The sequence below is a fragment of the Camelus ferus genome, chromosome 19 (genome assembly GCF_009834535.1).
Source record: "Camelus ferus isolate YT-003-E chromosome 19, BCGSAC_Cfer_1.0, whole genome shotgun sequence".
NCBI lineage: Eukaryota > Metazoa > Chordata > Mammalia > Artiodactyla > Camelidae > Camelus > Camelus ferus.
The window spans coordinates 37,673,748-37,697,358 of record NC_045714.1 but is presented as its reverse complement, the minus strand read 5'-3'; the positions used below and the strand labels follow the sequence as shown (position 1 = coordinate 37,697,358).

Here is a 23,611-nt window from a genome sequence, read left to right as displayed (position 1 = left end):
AGCTTCCATATTAAGACCAAATAGTTTTTACTGCATTGGAGAAGGGGAGACCTATCTTCAGGAAGTATTAGGTGTTCTTTTCTTTAAAGTGAAGCATCTAGATATCACATCCATAATGACTTTGAGAGTCATTATTAGTTTTCCTAGGAGCATTTAAAGGTCTTCTCAACATTGCTGAGATTTTCCTAAAAGGCTACATCACATTTTTTGTTTCCTTGACTCATCTGAAGCAGAGCTTATTTCACTAGCCTACAGTGCTTTTCATAAATTCTCTTCCTCTTGGGTAGCTATAAGTCATTTTTTAGTAATGAGATGCTACCTTTCTCTTTGTGTAATCTGAAAGAAAGCAAACTTTACTGATATTCAGAATGTTATCTTTAAGTTACCAAGTAGGAGTAAAGAAACGGTCTCTCCTTCTCTATTGTATGGTCACTGAGAATGTAAATAGTTATGCCACAGTCACATCTCCATACTAAGAAAACCCACAGAAAGTATGTTAAGCACAGCACATTTGTTTATGTTGGTCAGTGGATATATGGGTGAGGGGTGTTTTTCTAATTAAGGTAATTTGAGTATCTTAATAACAATAAGATAATAGTATTTCTTTCTGAAACTTCGCTTTCCTTTTTTTTAAAGGTGGTCAAGGAGCTGGTCCTCCTCAAAACCAGATGCAGGTGTCCCACGGGCCACCAAATATGATGCAGCCCAGCCTCATGGGAATTCATGGCAACATGAACAGCCAACAGGCTGGTAGTTCTGGGGTTCCTCAGGTGAACCTGGGCAACATGCAAGGCCAGCCCCAGCAGGGCCCACCATCTCAGCTGATGAGCATGCACCAGCAGATCGTGCCCTCCCAAGGCCAGATGGTCCAGCAACAAGGAACCTTGAACCCTCAGAACCCTATGATCCTTTCAAGGGCCCAGCTTATGCCGCAGGGTCAGATGATGGTGAATCCTCAGAGCCAAAATCTTGGGCCCTCACCCCAGAGGATGACCCCACCCAAGCAGATGCTTCCCCAGCAGGGCCCACAAATGATGGCGCCACATAACCAGATGATGGGGCCTCAGGGGCAAGTTTTGCTCCAACAGAACCCGATGATAGAGCAGATCATGACCAATCAGATGCAGGGGAATAAGCAACAATTTAACACTCAGAACCAATCCAGTGTCATGCCGGGACCAGCACAGATAATGAGGGGACCAACTCCAAATATGCAAGGAAACATGGTGCAGTTTACGGGACAGATGTCAGGACAGATGCTGCCCCAGCAAGGGCCCGTGAACAACAGTCCATCTCAGGTTATGGGGATTCAGGGGCAGGTCTTGCGGCCACCAGGGCCCAGCCCACACATGGCCCAGCAGCATGGCGATCCTGCTACTACAGCAAATAATGATGTCAGCTTGTCTCAGATGATGCCTGATGTTAGCATGCAACAAACCAACATGGTCCCCCCGCATGTGCAGGCCATGCAGGGAAACAGTGCCTCGGGGAACCACTTCTCAGGCCATGGGATGCCTTTCAGTGCACCTTTCAGTGGAGCACCCAATGGAAATCAGATGTCCTGTGGTCAGAATCCAGGCTTCCCGGTCAATAAGGATGTCACGCTAACAAGCCCATTGTTGGTCAACTTATTGCAGAGTGATATCTCTGCAGGCCATTTTGGGGTAAACAATAAGCAAAATAATACCAACGCAAATAAACCGAAGAAGAAGAAACCCCCTCGGAAGAAGAAAAATAGTCAGCAAGATCTAAAGTAGGTTGTGATAGTTTTGCCTAAAATCTTATTCATTTATTTCTATGTGAACAACTTTTTTTGATGAAAAATTTTAAACATGTATAAAATTAGAATACTATAATGAAATTCCTCTTGCTTCACATTTTCAACTCATAATCTATCTTGCCTTCATCCATGTTCTCCCCCATTACCCTCTTATTTTAAAGCAAGTTCACTTTAAATATTTCAGTATGTACCTCTGAAAGAGATTTTATGACTACACAATACCATTAGCATACCTAGAAAAACTAACACTTCTTTCATATTCTCACATATACAGACAGTGTTCAAATTTCCCTGATTATCTCGAATTAATTTTTTTAACAGTTTGTTAAATAAGGATCCAAACAAGGTTCATACATTACAGTCAACTGATATATGTTTCTTAAGTCTGTAGTCTCATGGGGTTGGGGTATTCAGAGCCTGAAAAGTAGCCAGTGCTACCACGCTGCACCTCCACAAAGTATGTCAGGTTTATAATGACTGTTGGGGAATCAGAAAGGCCAAATGTGTTTTGGAAATGAAAACTGTTTATGGAGACTCCCTTCTGTCTCTCAAATAGAAATGGTTTTTTGTACAGGTGCCTTTCCTTTAAGGGCTCTTTATTATCCCTAGAAGCTTAAAACCTCATGCTAAGCTAATTAGACCTTTTAAATCAATTACCTTTTCAGTAAAGATTCTCCAGGCTGAGTTCTTCTGCAAGATTACAGCAGGAAGGGCAAATCAATTTATATTTCATTTCCTAAAGCTAAACATTAAGTCATATTTTTGGCTTTGATTAAATGTTTCCAGAAACAATGTTAATGAAACTGGATTTACTGTCTTTAATCATAAAACTAGAAATCAGAGGTATTTATTACCAGAGAATAGTAACTAATGAATATAAAACAATTCAAATAATTTGCTAGAACTATAGAAGAGAATAGGGGAGCTTTAGTTAAGCCAACATAAATGTTCAAAATAAAACCAACTACCTTTCTCCCAGCCTTCTCACAATATTTAGGCTAATATATCATATTCACTTGCTGCTTCTTGAATCTCACAAATCAAAAATCAGTTAATTGTATGTTAACAACTTGTATTTTTCCTGAATTCAGAATTAATAAGCCCTTTGGTTATCTTATTTTTCTAATAGCTCTTTCTAAGTTAAATTCTTTACTACTCTCAACCTGTGTGGGAACATTTTTTGTGGCAATATTTATTCCTGCCAGTAATCTAGGAGTAAAATTGCAAGGTTATTCAGTTGCCATTAGTATAGATTTTTGCTTCTACACCAGCCCTCAAGGGAGATTGCTTACTTGTTGGGACTACAGCTGTGAAAAGGCCTTATACAGACAGCATCAGGGCTCCTAGGAAGGGAAACAGTAGGTTAAAAGGAGGAGTGAGTGCTCCTAGCTTACTGTGGAACCTTGGGCCTGTATCTTACACCTCTCTGGGCCTTTGTTTTCTCATCCATAATGAGTACAATTCTTTAAAGAGTACTACAGAATCTTTGCGTATGATTTGAAGTAAGGTCATTTAAGGAGCAAATCGATATAGACATCTGGATGTGCTAAGGACCTGCTTTAGTTTCTAAATTCCCATGTGCTAGGGCTTTTAAAGTGGATTTAAGGTAAGACTTATGAAACTCCACAGAACAGAGTGAGAGAAAATACTGTCCAAAAGTGGGTGACCAAGATCAGGGCAAAGGAAAACTAAAGGTAGAAAGAGGAGCAGCTAGGAATAAGATAACAAACAAAATGAGGGCTATGAGCACCCTAGTTCTTTGGGAATGTGGGTGTTAGTAGATAATGTTTTCATTTTTTTCTTCCCCACTGAAAACTCTTAAGTTACACCCAGGTAAAAATGAAAGCATCCTAAAGCCAGTGAGGATGTCTACAACTACTCATTTTGCAACAAAATTAATTAGCTTTGTTCTGGTATTGTCCATCTTTCTTTGCTCATGAATACCATTTTCATCAACCAATCTACAAGTTATTGCAAGGTGTTGTGAATTGTTGGAGCCACTGCTGAAGTAGTCACACAAAAAATAAGAAATATGGACTCCCTGATTGAATTTGATAGCTATACCAAAGATAGTGTGGGTTTCATAGGAGCAGTACTTTATATTGATAGTCCAAACTATGATCAGGTCTTAAAACATCTAAGGGGTGGATGATTACATGAAAATCATTATATATCAGAAACTTGTAGAAAGCACTTTGAGTAAATAGCCATGTTGTTAAGTGGATTTTAACATTTAATGAAATTGCCGGGTTATTTTTATACCAAATATTGACTATTTTATCAGACTGGAGAGATGTAAATAATGCTTAGAATGATAATGCAACCAAATTTTAGTTCTTCAGAAATAGGGAAGAGCAGCTAGTTTTGTGTATAAACTATACAACTTACTCTCAAATGTGTAATTTATTTTTTAGCACCCCAGATACTCGCCCAGCTGGTCTGGAAGAAGCTGATCAGCAGCCATTGCCTGGAGAACAAGGAATTAACTTGGACAACTCAGGCCCTAAACTGCCAGAATTTTCAAACCGACCACCAGGTGATAAAATGTTAGCTAAAGATTATATACTTGTCATCATTTATTTACAGCAGTTTTTAAGGCTTTTCTTCAAGGAAACAATAGTATTTTATTTTGTCTACTAACCAGGCTACTCAGTGATTTAATGTGTTTAGTATTTGGAAACTTCACCTTGGTATTAAGTTAAAAAATTTTTTTCAAGTATAATTTCTGAAGGTGTGTGAGAGAGAGAGAGAGAGAGAGTATGTGTGTGTGTGTGTGTTTATTCTCCTCAGTTTAACCTTTGCTATTTTAGGTCCTCGTAAAATCAGACTGAAATGTCAAATGCCTTTGTTCTTGTCGATATCAAGGTTCTAGTTGGCATCAAAATGGGCTAAGATTAAATGGAAAGATGTTTTTCACTCTAATCCTGCTTGCCTGCCTTTCCTGGAGCCTTTTCTACTGGGGCTTTCTCAAAGCAGAGAACTACCAGGGTTTAAAATAAGATTTTTTTGATAGAACTTTTATTATGAATCTTTAAACATAAAAAATATATAAAGAGTAATAAAGGAGACATTCATGTACTTCTTACCCAGCTTAATAATGAAAAAAGACCAATATTTTGAAACCCTCTGTGTTGGACCTCACCCCACCCCCGATTATATTTTAATATTATCCTCTAAATGTTGAAAATTATGTTGAGAAGGAAAAAATCTCCTAAAATTCATTCATTCCAACCTAGGTATTATAGAACCAAGGCCAACTGCTACAATGCCTTTATACCTGGTTACTCTTATCCTAAGCAGTGATTTGTAACCGTATTACCCTGTGACGCAGTTGAAGACACACAAGCCTATCACATTAAAACCACACTTCCCTGTGTATACAAAGGATTATGTTTAATTTCTTCCTTGCTAGTTATTCTACCTCTTTTGGCATGTAAGTATGATGTTATTTTAGGTATAAATGTTAGTCCACCTTTAATTTATGTATTTTTTAAGTGAATCAGAAAAAAAGTAAATTCATCACGATGTCAGTACTTTGTGTTATTTATTCCAAGTTGTTTGGACACACCACACTTCCCATCAGTGAGTTGCAGCCGCACAGCTGAGGCTGGGAGGTCACCAGTCTTTGGTGGGTATGTCCAAAGGCATTATGAACAGGAATGTGCCTTCCCTCGGACACATCTGAATTCTGTAAATCCCAGGGTCCTCACACACATTATTGCTTCCTTTCTACAGTTTGCAAGCTGAGAGCCTGTAGGCTGAATTTGGCCTACAATATGTTTGAATTGTCACGCAGCATCCTGAACCAAACAGAAACCTGAATTTAAATGCCTTTAGATAGAGCATCAGCAGCTCTGCAGTTTGGCTCTGTCTACAGAACTACTACTGTCTTACACTAGCCCACTTCTCTTCTTTAGTACCGGTCTGGTCCCTGAAGGCATACGAGCTTTCATCCTTTGATTAATAAATTTGGTTTTGAATTATGTTATATACACTGTGTTTGTCCTGGCTTTCCCCTTGCACCATGCTGTCAGGGTACCTGCAATCTGTCTTCTTATCATTAGTGTCCTTTGTACTGCTGCCTCCAGCTTCTGGAACTGTATAGCAGCCATGCCCGTAACTGTTACTTTCAAGAGGCTGCTGTATTGTCTATGTTGCTCTCTTTGATATTGATGCTGTCTGGTGGCCTGATTTTAAAGATAAAGGCATTTGTGTCATAGCCCTGACATCAAGGGGCTTCTACAGAAAGTACAATTTTCTTAACATGGGAACCTGAGTTAAACCTATAGAAATGCCATATGTTATTGGCTTTATAAATGTAAAGACGTTATGTGGGCCTAAAACAAAAAAAGGATTTTTAAAAACTTCCAAAAATGGATTCTGCACATTGTACTCATTGGTATCATGTCAATCTTTGGCCAGAAGACATTGATTAGCTATTAAACACAGATTATGACCCTGTGGGTCAGCAGCATTTGGTAGCTGCTCTGTGAAAATCTTGAGCCACCATTTCATCTGACTGCCAGAGTCAACTGTCCTTGTGCCTGTACCTTCTTAAAACTTTCCTAATGTATTTTTTCATACAACAATGAAATAAATCTAGTTTGTGAAATTGTATCCCAGCTATATGCTCACTTTTTCCCACTGAACCACCTTTATTCTTGGTTAATGATCTTTCCATCCTTTCTGCTGATTGTGTAAGGTTTTGGTTCTAAAATGCCAAATAAAATCTTTACAGAAGTAAGAATCATTTGAGATGTTGCCTTCTAGAAATTTGTGAGATATTGTCCCTCAGAGTACTTTTCCCCAAATTATTTTTTTTTCCCCTGGGGGCTATGCTTCTTGCTTACTTAATTCTCCAATTATGAATTCATAGAAAATATTTTTCAAAATAGATATTTACATGTAAAAAAGTAAATGGAAAAAATATTCATAAAAAGAACTTCAGTGCCCTCATTTTATTTTTGATGTATGTATCAGCTTCTGTTAGCTCCTACAATTTATTAAACTGACTTACGTCTGAGGGGCAGTTTAATTCAGTTGGGTTTCCCAAAGGATTGAGCCTTAAGGATACAGCATGGTATGTGAAACCAATGGATTGGAGTAATTTTAAATTCTGCTTTCTTAAGGAATTGAATCCTAGAATGTCATATTTTACTTCTGTTGAAAGAATAAAAAGGCTGTCTTCAGTGCTGGCGTTTTCAACAAAACCAAGTCTTAAAAAAAAAAAAATCTGTCCTAACAGAAAAAAGTGAATCTTAAATGCTTCATTCACAAGTACAGTGAAATATTTGTTATGCCTGCATGAGACCCCAATGCTGGGTGGTCAACTGCTTGCTGTTGATGGAGTTTTTCATGTTTCAGCTGAATGTTTGACTGGTATAGACTTGGCCATTCTCAGTGTGTAGCGGTGTTACAGTCTTAGTACAGTGATGCTTCGTTCAAATCCTGAAGACTAAGGAGCTCCAGGTTCTTGATGCTTTGCTTTTTGCTTCCTTAAGCACTATGCCCCTTTGCTTACGACAGCGAATGTGGGGCTGCCCCTGCCCCCCTGGGAACGGGCACGCCTGAGCTGTCTGTGCACGGTCTGTGCCACCTAGATGAGTATTGCTTGGCTATACTCTAAAGGTAGCAAAGCTTTTCTTGCTGAAAATCTAACTTCCCTGATTTTGGGGGCTCGTTTTAGGTTATCCTTCTCAGCCAGTTGAACAGAGGCCACTTCAGCAGATGCCTCCTCAGCTCATGCAGCATGTGGCACCCCCACCACAGCCACCACAGCAGCAGCCACAGCCACAACTGCCACCACCGCCGCCGCAGCAGCCACAACCTCCCAGTCAGCCACAGTCTCAGCAGCAGCAACAGCAGCAGCAGCAACAAATGATGATGATGCTCATGATGCAGCAGGACCCCAAATCAGTCAGGCTTCCCGTCTCCCAGAGTGTCCATCCCCCAAGGGGCCCCCTGAACCCAGACTCCCAGAGAATGCCCATGCAGCAGAGTGGCAGTGTGCCTGTCATGGTCAGTTTGCAAGGACCTGCCTCCGTGCCGCCATCACCTGATAAACAGAGAATGCCAATGCCTGTGAATACTCCTTTGGGAAGCAATTCAAGGAAAATGGTATACCCGGAGAACCCCCAGAATCCTTCCAGCTCGCCACTGGGAGAGATGTCCTCGCTCCCTGAAGCAAGTGGCAGTGAAGTACCATCTGTCTCGGGAGGCCCAAATAACATGCCTTCACATTTAGTAGTTTCCCAGAATCAGTTAATGATGACAGGGCCAAAACCTGGACCATCACCCCTTTCAGCAGCTCAAGGTGCAACTCCCCAGCAGCCCCCTGTAAATTCCCTGCCCAGCTCTCATGGCCACCACTTTCCAAATGTGGCTGCTCCAACCCAAACATCTAGGCCTAAAACACCAAACAGAGCCAGCCCCAGACCCTATTATCCTCAGACACCCAACAACCGCCCTCCCAGCACAGAACCTTCAGAAATCAGTCTGTCACCAGAAAGACTCAATGCCTCCATAGCAGGACTCTTCCCCCCACAGATTAATATTCCCTTACCTCCCAGGCCAAATTTAAACAGGGGCTTTGATCAACAGGGCCTAAATCCAACAACTTTGAAGGCCATTGGGCAAGCACCTTCAAATCTTACCATGAATAATTCTTCCAATTTTGCTGCCCCACAAACTCACAAATTAGATTCTGTGGTGGTGAATTCTGGAAAGCAGTCTAATTCTGGAGCAACAAAACGGGCAAGTCCAAGCAACAGTCGCAGGTCTAGTCCTGGGTCAAGTAGGAAAACCACCCCAAGTCCTGGGAGACAAAATTCAAAAGCCCCTAAACTTACTCTGGCCTCTCAAACAAACGCAGCCCTGTTGCAAAATGTGGAGTTGCCAAGAAATGTACTGGTCAATCCCACTCCTTTGGCCAATCCCCCTGTACCTGGGAACTTCCCTAACAACAGTGGGCTGAATCCTCAGAATTCTACCATGCCTGTGGCTGCAGTGGGAGGTGTTCTCGAGGATAACAAGGAGAGCTTGAACGTGCCTCAGGACAGCGATTGCCAGAATTCCCAGGGTAGGAAGGAGCAGGTAAATGTTGAGCTAAAAGCGGTCCCTGCCCAAGAAGTTAAAATAGTTGTCCCTGAAGATCAATCCAAAAAAGATGGGCAACCTTCGGATCCTAACAAGCTTCCCAGTGTCGAAGAGAACAAAAATTTGGTGTCTCCTGCTATGAGGGAAGCACCAACATCGTTAAGTCAACTTCTTGACAACTCTGGAGCTCCTAATGTGACCATTAAACCCCCTGGGCTTACAGATCTGGAAGTGACACCTCCAGTAGTTTCTGGGGAGGACCTGAAAAAAGCATCTGTCATTCCCACACTGCAGGATCCGTCTTCTTCTAAAGAACCCTCTAATTCCCTAAATTTACCTCACAGTAACGAGCCGTGTTCAACCCTTGTGCATCCAGAAATGAGTGAGGTCAGTTCCAGTGTTGCACCAAGCATCCCTCAAGTAATGTCAAGACCTGTCAGCTCTTCCTCCATTTCCACCCCTTTGCCCCCAAATCAGATAACTGTTTTTGTAACTTCCAATCCCATCACAACTTCAGCTAACACATCAGCAGCTCTGCCAACTCACTTGCAGTCTGCATTAATGTCAACAGTCGTCACAATGCCCAATGTGGGTAGCAAGGTTATGGTTTCTGAGGGACAGTCAGCTGCTCAGTCAAATGCCCGGCCTCAGTTCATTACACCTGTCTTTATCAATTCATCCTCAATAATTCAGGTTATGAAAGGATCACAGCCAAGCACAATTCCTGCAGCCCCACTGACAACCAACTCTGGCTTGATGCCTCCCTCTGTTGCAGTTGTTGGCCCTTTACACATACCTCAGAGTATAAAATTTTCTTCTGCTCCTGTACTGCCTAATGCCCCCTCTAGTAGTCCCGCTCCAAACATACAGACAGGTCGACCTTTGGTCCTTAACTCACGAGCCACCCCTGTTCAGCTTCCTTCCCCTCCTTGTACAACTTCTCCAGTTGTCCCTCCTCATCTCCCTGTCCAGCAAGTGAAAGAATTGAATTCAGATGAGACTAGTCCTCAGGTGAGCACCTCAGCAGATCAGAGCACTCTGCCCTCTTCACAGTCAACCACGGTGGTTTCTCCCCTTTTGACCAATAGTCCAGGCTCTTCTGTCAACCGGCGAAGCCCAGTCTCATCTAGTAAGGGCAAAGGAAAAGTGGACAAAATCGGCCAGATTTTGCTGACCAAGGCATGTAAGAAAGTTACAGGCACTCTTGAGAAAGGGGAAGAGCAGTATGGTGCAGATGGAGAGACTGAAGGCCCAGGGCTAGAGACCGCAGCTCCAGGGCTTGTGGGAACAGAGCAGTTATCCACAGAGCTGGACAGTAAAACCCCAACACCCCCAGCACCCACTCTGCTAAAAATGACCTCTAGCCCTGTGGGCCCAGGCTCCGCTTCAGCAGGACCCAGCTTACCTGGCAGTACTCTCCCCACCAATGTACGCTCGATAGTAACCACTCTGGTACCCTCTGAGCTCATCTCCGCGGCGCCGACCACAAAAAACAATCATGTTGGCATAGCATCTGAGCCACTTGCGGGTGGCCTAGTGGAGGAGAAGGTGGGATCTCATCCAGAGCTTCTACCCAGCATAGGTATGTACTTGGGGCCTGGCACCATCTCGTGTTAATTTGTTGATGACCTATCCCGCAAGAGAAAGCATGATTCTTTTTCTATTTGGAGGAAGAAGAATGGGCTTAATGGCAATAATGGTAGTTTCATTTATTTGAAGTACACTGGGAAATATGCTTTTTAAATCCATGTTAAGTTTATATTCATTAACCTGGTCCTCTCTCAGCTCCTGAAATAGACGTATCTTTCACTTACATAAAAATTTTTATTTTACAGAAAAAAAATTTTTATGTATATTGTCTTACAATATCTTTGTACCAACCACGTCAGGTAGCCCTAACCCCATTCTTCACATGAGAAAATTGATGCTCAGAGTTCAGTATTCATTCAAAGTCTATGTTGTGAGCCTCTAGTTTAACATTGCCCCTTGAGGGTGAATAGCAGCTCCTGCAGGTTCTCTTACCATGGTAAAGACTTGTTCTCAGCAGTTTCAAAGCAGGTTTCTCAAAGCCCCTTCCTCACTGTACTCTATCCCAGGGACTGTTCCCTTCTGACTGGCTACTCCAGAGTAAATCTTTCCAGGAAACCAGGTTTCCTGATGACATGGGAGGAGCAAAGTAGTTGAGAGACAGGCTTCGGTTAGTAACACAGTGCCAGCATTTACCAGCTGTATGGGCTTAAGCAAGTTACTTGACTATTCCAAACTTTAGTTTCTTTCTTTGTAATATGAGGGCAGTAGTAGTTGTAAGAATTCAATAAGATAATGTATATAACATGCTTAGCACAGGGCTAGAATAAAATAATCATTCAATAAAAGGTAGAGTTGTTATTACGAGTTTCTTTTTGATGCAATCTCTTTGAAAATTAGACCATTCCATTCATGTGTTTCTAGTCCGGGTTATTTCCTCTGTACTGTTAAGTTGGGCTAATGATGGAAACATAGGTGTCCTAACATCTCCTGCACGTGTGCACACAAGTTCCTCTTTCTGTGAGGCTTAAGTGGTACAGAAGCTCTATTTCCCCAAAGTGAAATCAGCTGTAAGGACCTTTGCTGTATTTTAGGCCAGCCAATAGCACCTAACTTGTTCATGCAGCTAAAAATGCCTTGAGGGGCAGAAAGAACATAAGCTTCGAGGTAAGATCAGAGTTCAAATTCTAGCTCCACTGTTCACCAGTCACAGTTGGATAAATCCCTTAACCTCTTGTAAGCCATGTACTTCACCTATAAAATGGAAATTTTAACTCTTACCTAGTAGAATTTATACAAAAATTCATTGAAAGGGCTTAGGATAAAGTGGCCAGCACACTGCGTCACACAGAGCCCTGGAAAGGTTAATTCCCCTACTCTCTGCCTCTTCACTTCAGTGCTAGAGATACAGGGACGGATAATGGCCTTTAAGGAGTTCTCTGCCCTTGCAGGAGAGAGAGGTGCTGTAGGTTTCTGGTTCTACTTCTGTTGTTGTAGGTGAATCTTAAGAATTCAAAAAAATAAAAACAAAAATCTTGTATGACTTAAATATATTGTTTGCTCTTAAGTGTTTCCATTTCCTTTCAGGGAAGTTTTCCCTCCAGTACCAAGAGAATAATGATGAAGTGATTAGAAAATATTTTTATCTGGATCATATATAATCTTAGAGAAATATGTGAGCCTTAGGGAGATGAACTAGCAGTTGGAAAAAACTTCTCAATTTTAGTTAAGATTATTTCCATTTTTCTTCAAGGGGCTTCTGTGCTTTTATCTTGAAAATGTGAGAAACCAATATTGGAGTAAAAAGTAAAAGTATAGTTTTAAGCTTTATCAGACAAAAAAGCATCCAAAATAAATTCTTAACTAAGCAGGGAGAGAAGTCTGTAAAAGTCACAACTTCCACAAGAGGGTAAAACTTATTTTTGTAGAGTTAGATTGGGTGTCAAGATGGGAGGACATAACCTTGAGAGATGTGGCATATCTGTGCCTCAGTCTTTACTGTATGACCCAAGAAGTTTCCATTCTAGAGCACATTGTATAATGTGTTCCATTTCTCTTCAAGGGCCTAAGTTCTCTCTGTCCTTCAAAGCCTAATTCTGATATTTCTTCCTTTAATGTAACTTCAGATTTCTCAATCTAGAATTGTTCTCCCTTGCTTTGGACTCCCATAGCAATTTATAATTTATGAATCTGCTTTATGTAACATCACATTTCACTCCAGTGTACCACATGCGTATATCTTATCTTTAATACTAGACTTGACTTCCTGATGGACAAGAAGAATGTAATTTGGTCTCTGAGGATGCCTGGCACAGAGCCTTGCCCTTAGTAAATTCTTGGTAACTGTTAGATAAGTAGATAACATATCAAATTGATTTATTCGTTAAGTATGAATTGAATACCTGCTTTATGCTCATCACACTTGCCAGGTGCTGTAGAAAAGTACAAAATAAATTATATGATTCATTTCAGATCTCAAGGAATGTAGTCTTTAAAGGGATGAGACAGTTTTTTAAATGCTGGGTGAATGGTGTAATTGTCCCTCTAAACGTGGTTTGAGTGTCTACTAAGGTGCGCTTTAGAGTTTTTTAGAGTACTGGACAGAACTCGACCCCAAGAAGCAAAAATTACGGGTGTTACTGTCCTCATGGCCATATCCTTCCTTGACCTTTGTTTACACAAAAAGGAAAAACAAACACCCATAGTGGTAGTCTTTGCTACTGTTAAAGTATTTGATTTTTTAAGTAAGTTTTGAAATGTACTGTACTTTCAAAGCCAACTTCATGTACTACTCTCTAAAAGTATGTGTATTTCAGCAATTACTTAGCCCTTGATTCAGTCAATGCTTTCTGCTTTGTTTAGAAAAGAAAGTAAAAGGCCTGTTTTGTTTTTGTTTTTTCCTTGCCTTAGCCCCTTCACAGAGTTTAGTCCCAAAGGAAGCTCCAGCCACAGCACTGCAGGGGTCTGTTGCCAGACCAGGTAAGGCCCACTTATGAAAAATTTCTTGGAGTGGAATGGGTTACACGTGAAGGAACCACTGTTGTCCTCAATGTACCAGGAAGTGGCTGAAACTATCTTATCTCTTTGCTTCAGAGCAGACTTCAGTTGAGTGGCAGAGCTTGTGCAGTACTATTTGAGGTTATTTTTCCCCTGACCAGCTTGCTCTCTGACGCATTCCTGGTGTCAGCCAGGGAACTCAAGAAGGGCACCTCAGTGCCCATTGTCTGTCTGCCACCCAGCCATGGGTGGTTTCCATTGCAGAGTTTGCCCTGTTCCATGACCCTGGCACCCATAGCTGGCAGCTGACTGACTGACGTCTGGTAACTCACTGGGGTGGCAAGCATTACTGCACTAAGATAGTAATTGCATTATCACGACATGAGTAGAAGCTTATTCCAAGAACCTCTGCTACAGTGAGAGAGCCATTCCTCCAGGGAGTCAGAGTCATTTCAGTCATCTCTGGATGGCATTAAGTTTCTTCCCATGACCAAGATATTGTAAACAGCACTAGGGATGGTGTTTCTGGAAGATGGAGCCTAATTTGACAGGTAACTGCTGTGGGATGCTGGGCCAGCTCTGAACACGAGGATCTTGATGGCAATTACAGCACGCTGTCTTTGTCAATTAGACTGCTGGGCAGATAAAGATCGTAAATTGTTACAGTTTAGTGTTGCCTAGCTCTTTGTCACTGCAGGTTATTGAGGGGTACTGAGAAAAAAAAGTATGACTGCTTCCACAAGGTTAGCATCTCACTGACAATACAATTCACACACTTGACAAAATTAATTTTAAAAATACAATCATATTTAATTTTGAATCTAAGCCAGTAAAAATAAAGTAAAGGTTGTGATTATTTTAAAACCTGCTTCAGGATATCATGTCCTGTAAGATGAGTAGGACTTTCTGTTATATACTCTTTGGGTAAAACTAGGCCTCTGAAAAAATGGACGAGCAAACAACATTTCAGTCACCCAGATTCTTCCTTTGTTACCAACTGCCACATGATACCTGAAAAGGGTAGGAGTGGAACAAATTAGTCAGAGAAGGAATTAGATAGTAAAACTCATTTTTGGTGAGGAAAAGAGCAACTGGAAAGGGGAAGGGAATTCCATCTCCTGCCCCAACTCTTTTCTCCAGAAAATGGGCCTTATTGTATCATACAGTCTCCTTCTCAGAGTAATTAACTGCAAGATCCTGTTCCTTTTAGAAGTTTAGCTTAAATGGATCTCCTTAGAATACCCCCAAAGCCAATAATTGCCTTCACCAAACCCCTTTGATCTTCAGTTATATGAATTAGCTGTGATAGTGTTAAAATTCTCAAAAACATTGAATTTTGTTTCAAAATCTTTTTTTTTTTTTGTAATCCAGTTCTTTTGACTTGAGCTGTTTTTATTTTTGAGCACACATTACCTGAGTTTCTTTGCTCCAGCAGAGACATTAAGGCAGTAGAGACTCAGTGAGTTGGTATCTGTTTCTTGTAGATGAGTTTCCAGGTTTTATGGGTTGGATATAGGAAGCTAAATAGCAAATGAGAAGCAAGGATTCTTTTCTGCCAGCATCTCCTGTTGAAGACAGAGTAGTTCAGCCTCCTCACATGAAAGCTGCATCAACATGAGCATCATAGCAATACTAATAATAGCTAATACTGAGCTACATGCCAGGTGCTGTACTAACGTTTTTATATGCATCATTTAATTTGATCTTTTTAACTTTGAAGTGGGTAAAGTGGTTATCTAGCCCCACTTTTCAGATGAGGCATTGAGCACAGAGAGATCAAGTAATTTGCCCAAGGTCACATGGCTAATAAACAATGAGGTAAAAATAACCCAGGCACCCTGACTTCACTGCCGTGTAATAATTAGGGTAGGTTAAACATGTACACTAAATCTGACAGGTAAAGGGGCTGTTGGATTCCAGAGGCAGGAGAGGCCACTGGCATATAGTGCATCAGGGACAGTCTTTTGGAAAAGATGGAACTACCTAAAGGCATATAGTGGAAGAAGAAGATGTTTTTCTGCTGGTTCTGAGAAAGAAGCACCTGATAAACCCATAGGATGCTCATTTAAGCAAAACCCTGCTAGACAGTTTACTGAGATTTTCCTTTTTTGGAGGGCATTGCTGCAAGGTTGAAGAAGGGAGGAACATAATGGGGTGTATGGGGGATTATCTCAAAGTAAAGCAGTCTATCCTCTGAAACTCAGTGAGGAAATTCTTTGGAGGAGAATGCATCCTTAATAGATATTTAAGACATTTGAAGATTATTGTTTTAAAAAAAAGTCAGGAGGGTAGAGATATTCTAAGAATGAAAACAACCTCTTGTACATGAGAGAAAGATTATCTTACTAACCTAAGTTATAGCTGGGTGAAAGATGAACCAGGCAATGTGAATTTAGCTCTGTTGATCCAAACAGGATTATTTATTTCACAGTATGGAGTGGAAATAAAAATAGACTAAGTGTCTTATGCCCCAGACAACTGAGTTGTGTCTGTGCCAACCCTGTCTCTATACCATGTTAGGGTGGGGGTCCTGCTGGGCATGGAGACATGTTAGCTTAAGTAAGGCATTCAGAATTCTCATAGGCACCTAGTTTCTCCCTGTGGACATATGCACCAGAAGCTCCTACATCTTATTTCTGTCCTTTGTATTTTTAACAGAACTCGAGGCAAATGCTGCCATAGTCTCTGGACAAAGGTAAGATGATCATTTCTGCAGACTTAGCATGAATATGGCATAAGCCTCTTTGAAGGGTATCAGCTTTCTCAGCCTTTAAACCTCTCCTCACTGTGTCCTTTTCCTTCACTCTTGGTACCAGTCTTTTTTCTGCTGAAGTAGGGAGCTGTTGTGAGTCCCAACCCTTCAGAGGTAATGTTTCTTTTAACAAAACTTGATGGCTAAGTTTCTACCTTTTGTGGTTGTTTTGAAAACTGAATGATATAACATTTTCAGCACTCAGCATAGTGAGTAAATAGTAAATGTTCAGTATATAGAAGCTGTTGCTCTCACTGTCATAAATAATAGTCCTTGCAACACCTTCTAAGTATAGCTGTTTAATCCTCAAGAGAGAGAAAGGCAAGTAGGATCTAACCACAAAACCCACAGTTTTTCTGTTACGGTATGCTGCCCCACATAACCTAACAAAATGAAATACTGTAACAGTGGCTCCCTCATTAGCCCCATGGAGAGTCATTCCTTTTTTAGTGTAGGACTGTACTAGATAACATTTTAAAGAATTTCTCGTATTTGTGTATCAACACCTTCACAATCATTTTCTCCTTTAATCTTCGTATCAACCCTGTGAGGTAGTAGTAAGAGCCAACATTTATTTTAATGCTGTTCCATGCCATATGCTGGGCTACAAGCTCTCTAGATGTATTATCTCATTTAATTTTCACAGTATCTATTAGGGAAAGTAAATTCTGCCTTACAGATAAGGAACCTAAAGCTCATAGAGGTTAAGTAAATTGCCCAAAGCGACAGATTTACTAAATGGTGAAGGTAAGATTCAAACCCAGGCCTTCTGACTTAATGTATTGCAGCAGACAAGATGGGGATCTATAGGTCAAGACTGAAGCATAGAGAAAGTTAAATATGGTGGCCAATAAATTCATGGCTGAGACTTCACCCCTGTCCTTCCAACTTTCAGATTCATTGCTATTCCTACTACACCACTCTGCCTGCCTAGCTTTATTTGCATTGGGCTAATACTTGAATTCATTTGCATTTCTCGAAGTATATACCAATTACGTGACTAGAGAAAGAAGAGATAATCAGACCAAAAAAAACCCAAAAAAACAAAAACCTGTGGGTGTTTGTTTCTAGAGCTGCCTGAGCATTGACCATATAAATACCAAGACAGTATTGCTGTGGCTTTTGTTTTGCCAGAAGAAAGAAGTACCTTTGTTAGGAATCTTCCTTCCTTGGAGGCTTCAACCATTTTCTGGGCTCCTAGCCAGAAAGCCATACTTACCACCTCTAAAAGGATGTGTAAATCCCCAACTTATAATTCTACCCCAGCTCCAGTCTCCCCTTTCCTCAACTTGCCTTGGCTTGTGGGACAGTTGCTAGATGTAAAGCTAGGGTAGTGAATAGTGTGGCCGAATTCCCACCATATTGCCATTAGCAAAGGGTCCTCTGGCAGGAGTGAACAATGGAGGGATAGTTGACAGTCAGGCCATGGCTCATGCCCTTAACGAGTTTATAATCTGGGGGAGACACATGACACTAAAATAAAACATGCTGTACAGCCCAATGGGTGCTCTCAAATGCCAGATATGGACTGTGAACCCAAAAGACAGAAAAGACAACTCCACTTGGGGGGGTGAGGTCATAGAAGACTTATCAGAAGGGGCGTCCCTTTGACCAGTATTTTTTGTTGTTGTTTTGTTTTGTTTTTAGCATTACTTTTGTTTCAGTTCCATGTCTTACAAGTAAATTTAATCAGCTTTTTTTCCCCAAATGATTTTAACATGCATTTTTTTGAATCATGAAAATAGTAAAAGCTTGCTGAAGGTAACTTGAAATTCGAATCAGAGAATTACAGTTACCAGTTAACCAGTATTCCTATGACTCAACAGTATTCAATACAACAGTATTCACTGTGTATATTTTAGTTCTTCTAGTCCTCTTCACAGAGTATGTGTACAGCTAGAAATAGAGTTAAAACACTCCACTGTTTTATATATACATGTAGTATTTATAAATAAATCTAATATATAGTGTTATATCCATATATGAACACTATACATCATATACACACATAATGTCACACCCATTTGTACATATATGGTAACATATATACTCAATATATATTATAATGAAATGGGATTATACTATTCATAATGTTGATAACTTTTTTCCCAAAATACTGTATTATGAACAGTTTTATCATTAAATAACCTTCTACATCATGATTTCATGTCTCCATATGGATGTGCCATGATTTAGTTAACTAATCTACTCTTATTGTTAAGCATTTAAGTCTTCTGTCTTCATTAGTATGAGTAAAATGCTTTGACATCCTTGTGTGTAATTAGAGCTCTGTAAAAAGATTTGTTTCCTTAGGAACCTAGAAATGGAATTGCTGAGCCAGGTGATTACACCACGGTTTCTCAGCCTCAGCATTATTGGCTGTTTGGATCAGATAATTCTGTGTTGGGAGTTTAAGGTGGGGAAGGGTGCTATCTTATGCATGGTAGAACTTTTAGTGACATCCCTGGCCTTTACCCAAAAGGTGCCAGTAGCGTTCCCCCCCACCCTCCAAGTCATGACGATCAAAAATGTCTCCAGACATTGCTAAATGTCCCTAGAAGACAAAATTGCCCCCATTTGAGAACCATGGAGTTGCACAGTTTACACTCCATCTGGAGTGTTTGTCCCTATACCCTCAGTAATACTGAATATTACCAGTTTTTAATCTTCAGGGCCGTCAATATACCCAATAGTGTATTGTGAATATATTCTCATGTGTATTCTATAATGTGACTTGTATTATGCCATTATCTAATCTGTTATCTACCAGGCTTGTAGTAAGTGCCAGCATATGTTAATAATTTCCTGAATTTTTAGTTTTTGAAGGGAAATATTATCTTAGGAAAATGAGTGAGGAAATTTGATGATTTATTTTCCAAGCTCTTAATGTCTTTTACTTGTTTTTCCACAATTTTCATCAGCATATGCTTAAATATTTTATTTTTCTAATGTAACAAGCTAGACTTTTAAATTGTCAGTAATATTAATGGGTAATTGCGCTTATTGTCCCAGAGTGGAACATTTTCTCCTCAGAATGACTGTGTAGTTCTTAATCTCCTGCCTTATGAATGAAACTGTTATCTTTATTTTTTGTGTGACTTGATTCCCTCACCTCCTTGGACTTTGTGCTTCCCTCTGTCAGCAGTGAGCCCAAAGAGGTAATTGAAAAGTCCAAAACTCCAAGCCGAAGAAACTCCCGAACTGAAGAGCCAACTGTGGCTTCTGAAAATGTGGAAAATGGGCATCGTAAGCGATCCTCTCGGCCTGCTTCAGCCTCCAGCTCTACTAAAGGTTAGCTGTGGGGTGTGGATACTTTGTGTGGGTCAGATAGAAGAATAGGGTTCTTATCAAGCAGCAGAGGACTTTGTCCTTCATCTTTGCTTCTGTTCCTTAAGTTTTGCAGTTACTTTGACTTCTGTTGCTTGTTTGGTCCTTCCTTTATTTGTTAGTTCATTTAACTACGTGTTTTCTGTGTGTGTGTACAAGAGCAGCAAGCACGATTAGGGAAAGGACATAACAGGGCAGGTTGATTCACGGCCACCACTTTGGATAGGTTCTCAGTTTAGCCCCATCATCTTTCGGTGTTTCTGTGGTCAACTCTCTTTCCTGCTGTCTACTCTCTTTAAACCTCTGGACCCTACTTTGTGTCCTCTCCTTCAGCAGAAACTCTCAGCTCTTCACAGAAAAAAAAACTCCCTCAACTCTCACTAACAGGGCATAAATCTACCAGTGTCCTCTTTTGCTCATACATTGTAATAAAGCAACTGTCCCTCCTTAAATCCAAGGCCAGTTCCTTCACTTGTGCCTTTGATCCCATCTTCTCTGACCTTCTCAAGAACCTTACACTACCAGTTTCTCTTCTCTGTTGACTGCTATTCTCCTTTTTGAATTAACTTTGCCCTTGGCTTCTCTGACCCAGGACTCTCATTAGTTTTCTGTCTACCTCTCTGGCTGCTCCTTCTCAGTCTCTACCATCTAGTAGGTGTTGACCTACTCAAACTTTAATCGCAAGTCACCTTTTCTCTTCAAGTTAAACTTTCTCCCTAACTGATCTCATTCATGTCCCCCTTCTTTAGGTACAACCTCATAAATTTCTAGAGACCTCTAGAAATCTTAGACAATTGCACCTGGATCCTTAATGGGACCTCAAACTCAACATGTCTGAAACCAGACTTGTGGTTTTTCACCCCTGATTCAGATCCTTCGCCATAGTTTCCCTACTACCATCTATCTATCCATTAGGCAAGTCCATCTTGACACCTCTCTCCTTCACCCTCATATCCATCAAAAAAAGCTGCTGATTTTATCTCAGATGGCCTAAATTCATCTACTTTTCCCCATCTTCACTGGTACGCTAGCTTAAAACCCCTCAGTGGTTTACCATTATAATTAGGATTAAAATCTGAAAGTGTCAACATGGACCACAAGGTCCTATTTGGTCTGGCCCAAGTCAACCTCTCTCAGCCTCATTTGGCTTCTCAGCAACTCAAACATGCTATCTTCATTCATTTCATCACAAGCCTGGGTATATGGTACACCTGTTGTAGGCAGTATTCTCTCTTCCTTTCTTCTCATTAACTTCCTACTCTTCCTACTTAGCTCAGTTGTCACTGCTATGAGGAATCACAGCACCATGTTCTTCTCTTTTATAATACCACAGTTGTAACTTTATGTCTATTTATGTGATAGGTAATTAATATACATACTCTGTTAGGGCTGGAGATGTCTGGTTTTGCTCACCATTGTATTCCTGGTGCCTACCATGGTGCCTGATACAAAGAGGTGTACAATCAGTAATTACTAAATTGATAATCATCTATCAACCATATATTAGGTACTTACTACATGCCAGGCTCTGAGGATAGAATAGTGAAAAAACAGAATCTCTTGTCTTCATCACATCAATTATATGCTAGCCAGAAATCGAGATTCTAATATGATATGCTCTTTATGATAGCAAAATTACATGATACTGTTGGAGCATATAGCCAGGATGCTTTGTTCCTCTGTCAAGTCAGTGAAGGCTTTCTGGAGAAAATGATGTTTAAGCTGAGACCTGAAGAATGAGGAGGCATCCAGGCAAAAGGTATAGTATATGCAGAGGCCCAGATCTGAGGGAGGGTATCATTCTCTCAGGAAATGCGCTGAGCTTGAGTAGCTCTGGTTGGACAAGAGCTGGGATGCTGGCCAAATGCCTGATATCAGTAGGGATGCTGAGAAACAGTCACGTACCATAGGTATAACAGCTTGAAGACCAGGGCAGGTTGTGATGCACTAACACTAGACACCAGACACTGACCTGAGAACTGAGCTGTTGTTGGCAGGTTATGTTTCTGGGCAGGAATTTCATTATGCTTCACAAGAGTTCCTGGGAGTAGGCCACAGGCCTGCAGATCATGTACAGATAAAGCAGAGATATAGAAGTCACCTTGCCTCAACCTGCCAGAGTGTGAGGGTAGAAGTTGGGAGGGCCCTTCTTTCCTCCCTAGACATATCATGTACACCACAGGCAGGGTCCTCTTAGGTGTCTCCACTTTGGATGCAGAAATTGGACCAATTCTTCTTCTTCCTAGGGAATCATCTCCTAGGCAGAAACTTGTTTGAAAGGAAGCATAAAAGGGAAAATTTCCTTGAGTTCTGTGGGGAAATCTACTTCCCTTCAATTCTATGTATTCTTTTTCCCAAAGGATCAGGGTCTAATGGGCTGTAGAATTGATATGTAATTATCTTTAAAGCAGGAAAAAAAAGTTTTGACCTTTAGAGATGTCACACACAGATTTTTGGAAACCTTACCTAAACCCAGAGCCTCAGGACACTAAAGGTGCCATTTACAGTGCATTTAAAGAATTAATCTAGCAGCTGGGACAGTTAAGAATAGGTGCCCAAATTATAGCTACTCTGTACATAACTGCCAGCCAAGAAAAGATGGAAAGCTGGAACCTGTTTTAGAAGGGAGTTTAAGAACTGTCTTGTTCACTTAAACTGGACATTGTCCCAAGGTGATGGTAATCATGTAATCATGTTGGAATGCCTGCCCTATCCATGCTTTGAGGCTTAGCAGCTGGCTTAGGAGAGGCCTTTGTGATTTTACACAGAGGAGTACTGGGTAGGTGTCACCATAGAGGATGGCAGAGTTCTGGCCAAACCCCAAGAATCATAGTCACATCTAGATCGCCACATCAGCCTCAGGCCCTCAGGCTCATTCTTTTAACACTGCTAGGGTAAGTTACTTTTAAAATCAGAAATCAGTGCTATAGCTCTTTTGATTTTTAACTGTTAGAGCTCTTGGATCCAAATTAAAAAATAAATGTGCATATTATTTGGCCTCCTATGTTGTATCCAAAAATGAACCCCTTTCTGTGATTGTATTTGAACCCAAACCCAGGGAGTATCATAAAATATCAAGCTGGTTTCTAAAATTTATTTGTCTCAAGCTTGTAGAAATATATAGTGCTGAAACATCTTCCTGCAGCATGAGTACTTAAAGTTTTGAAGTGAAAAGAGTTCTGCCTTTTTGTACTTATAAGAGTCTGGTCATATAATCACAAACAAAATCAAAATCAGTTTGTTTTTCTTGAGAATCTTGAAAGCTGAGAAATATTATGAGTAGTTTATAATGAGAAGTATTAGTTACTTGTTTTACTCCTGGAGAACCAGTGATATTAATCATGCTCCTGCTGTGAGAACAGGTTGCTTACGTCATGCTGGCCAAGGCCTACTAAACTACCAGATTGGAGCAGGTGGGACGGATGATTTCTGGGCAAGTCCAGGGAGGCCCACATGGTTGAAAGGTCACTCTTTAATCTGTTGTTTTTAGTTGGTTGGGTTCCCCCCTCAATCCCCACTCTGCTGCCACTTTTAATTACAGACACAAAAATTGGCTCCCACAAATCAGTGAACTTGTTTTTAAAATTGCACTTGATCAGATATGTTGTTTACAAATATGCAAATGAGTAATTCTGCTTCCTGCATGATGAGTTCCCCATTAACACAGAAATGATTTTTCTAGTTTCTCTTGTCATTATTTACTCTTCTGTTCATAGTAGTTTTATGTTTTCAACTGGGTAAAAGGATCAGTAGTTAAAAACATGAAGTTCAATGTACAAGTTTGAAACCAGGGAAAATATGCTAATAACATGAAGGTTCAGAGCAACCTGTAATCACCAGCAGCTGTGGGTGTCCGTGGGGTGCCCTAAGATGCCTCTGAGAGCAGAATGGGTTGATAGCTCTACCCTATCTACAGCCAGTGACTTGAGAAGCAACAATCTAAAAACACAGAGTATACAGATACAGTTAAAACTGAAGTATTACTATTGTAGAATGAGCATAATTAGATATATCTCATGGGAAGAAACCCTGAACAGTAACTGCGTGAAACTGCACTCTCGTAGCATCACTTAGAAACCAGCCATACAAATTTTGAAGGGAAATTTCCAGAATTTTTTTTTTTGACAGTTAAG

At 40.6% G+C, this 23,611-nt stretch overlaps 2 protein-coding genes across 12 annotated transcripts in view; one reads left to right on the top strand and one right to left on the bottom strand.

The window, feature by feature from the left end:
• The window catches only part of LOC116658005 (60S ribosomal protein L29-like), an 801,314-nt gene that overhangs the window by 334,695 nt on the left and 443,008 nt on the right, over positions 1-23,611 (bottom strand). The gene's annotated exons all lie outside the window — the stretch shown is intronic.
• The window catches only part of NCOA6 (nuclear receptor coactivator 6), an 86,632-nt gene that overhangs the window by 59,220 nt on the left and 3,801 nt on the right, over positions 1-23,611 (top strand). For 9 of the 11 annotated variants that reach the window (XM_032462152.1, XM_032462151.1, XM_032462144.1 and 6 more), the window contains 6 exons: positions 637-1,753; positions 4,195-4,316; positions 7,467-10,457; positions 13,313-13,381; positions 16,058-16,094; positions 19,294-19,442. In XM_032462152.1, coding sequence (XP_032318043.1) covers positions 637-1,753; positions 4,195-4,316; positions 7,467-10,457; positions 13,313-13,381; positions 16,058-16,094; positions 19,294-19,442 — 4,485 coding nt within the window. The remainder of the gene's footprint in view (positions 1-636; positions 1,754-4,194; positions 4,317-7,466; positions 10,458-13,312; positions 13,382-16,057; positions 16,095-19,293; positions 19,443-23,611) is intronic. The other 2 variants (XM_032462150.1, XM_032462155.1) reach the window with 2 other exon arrangements.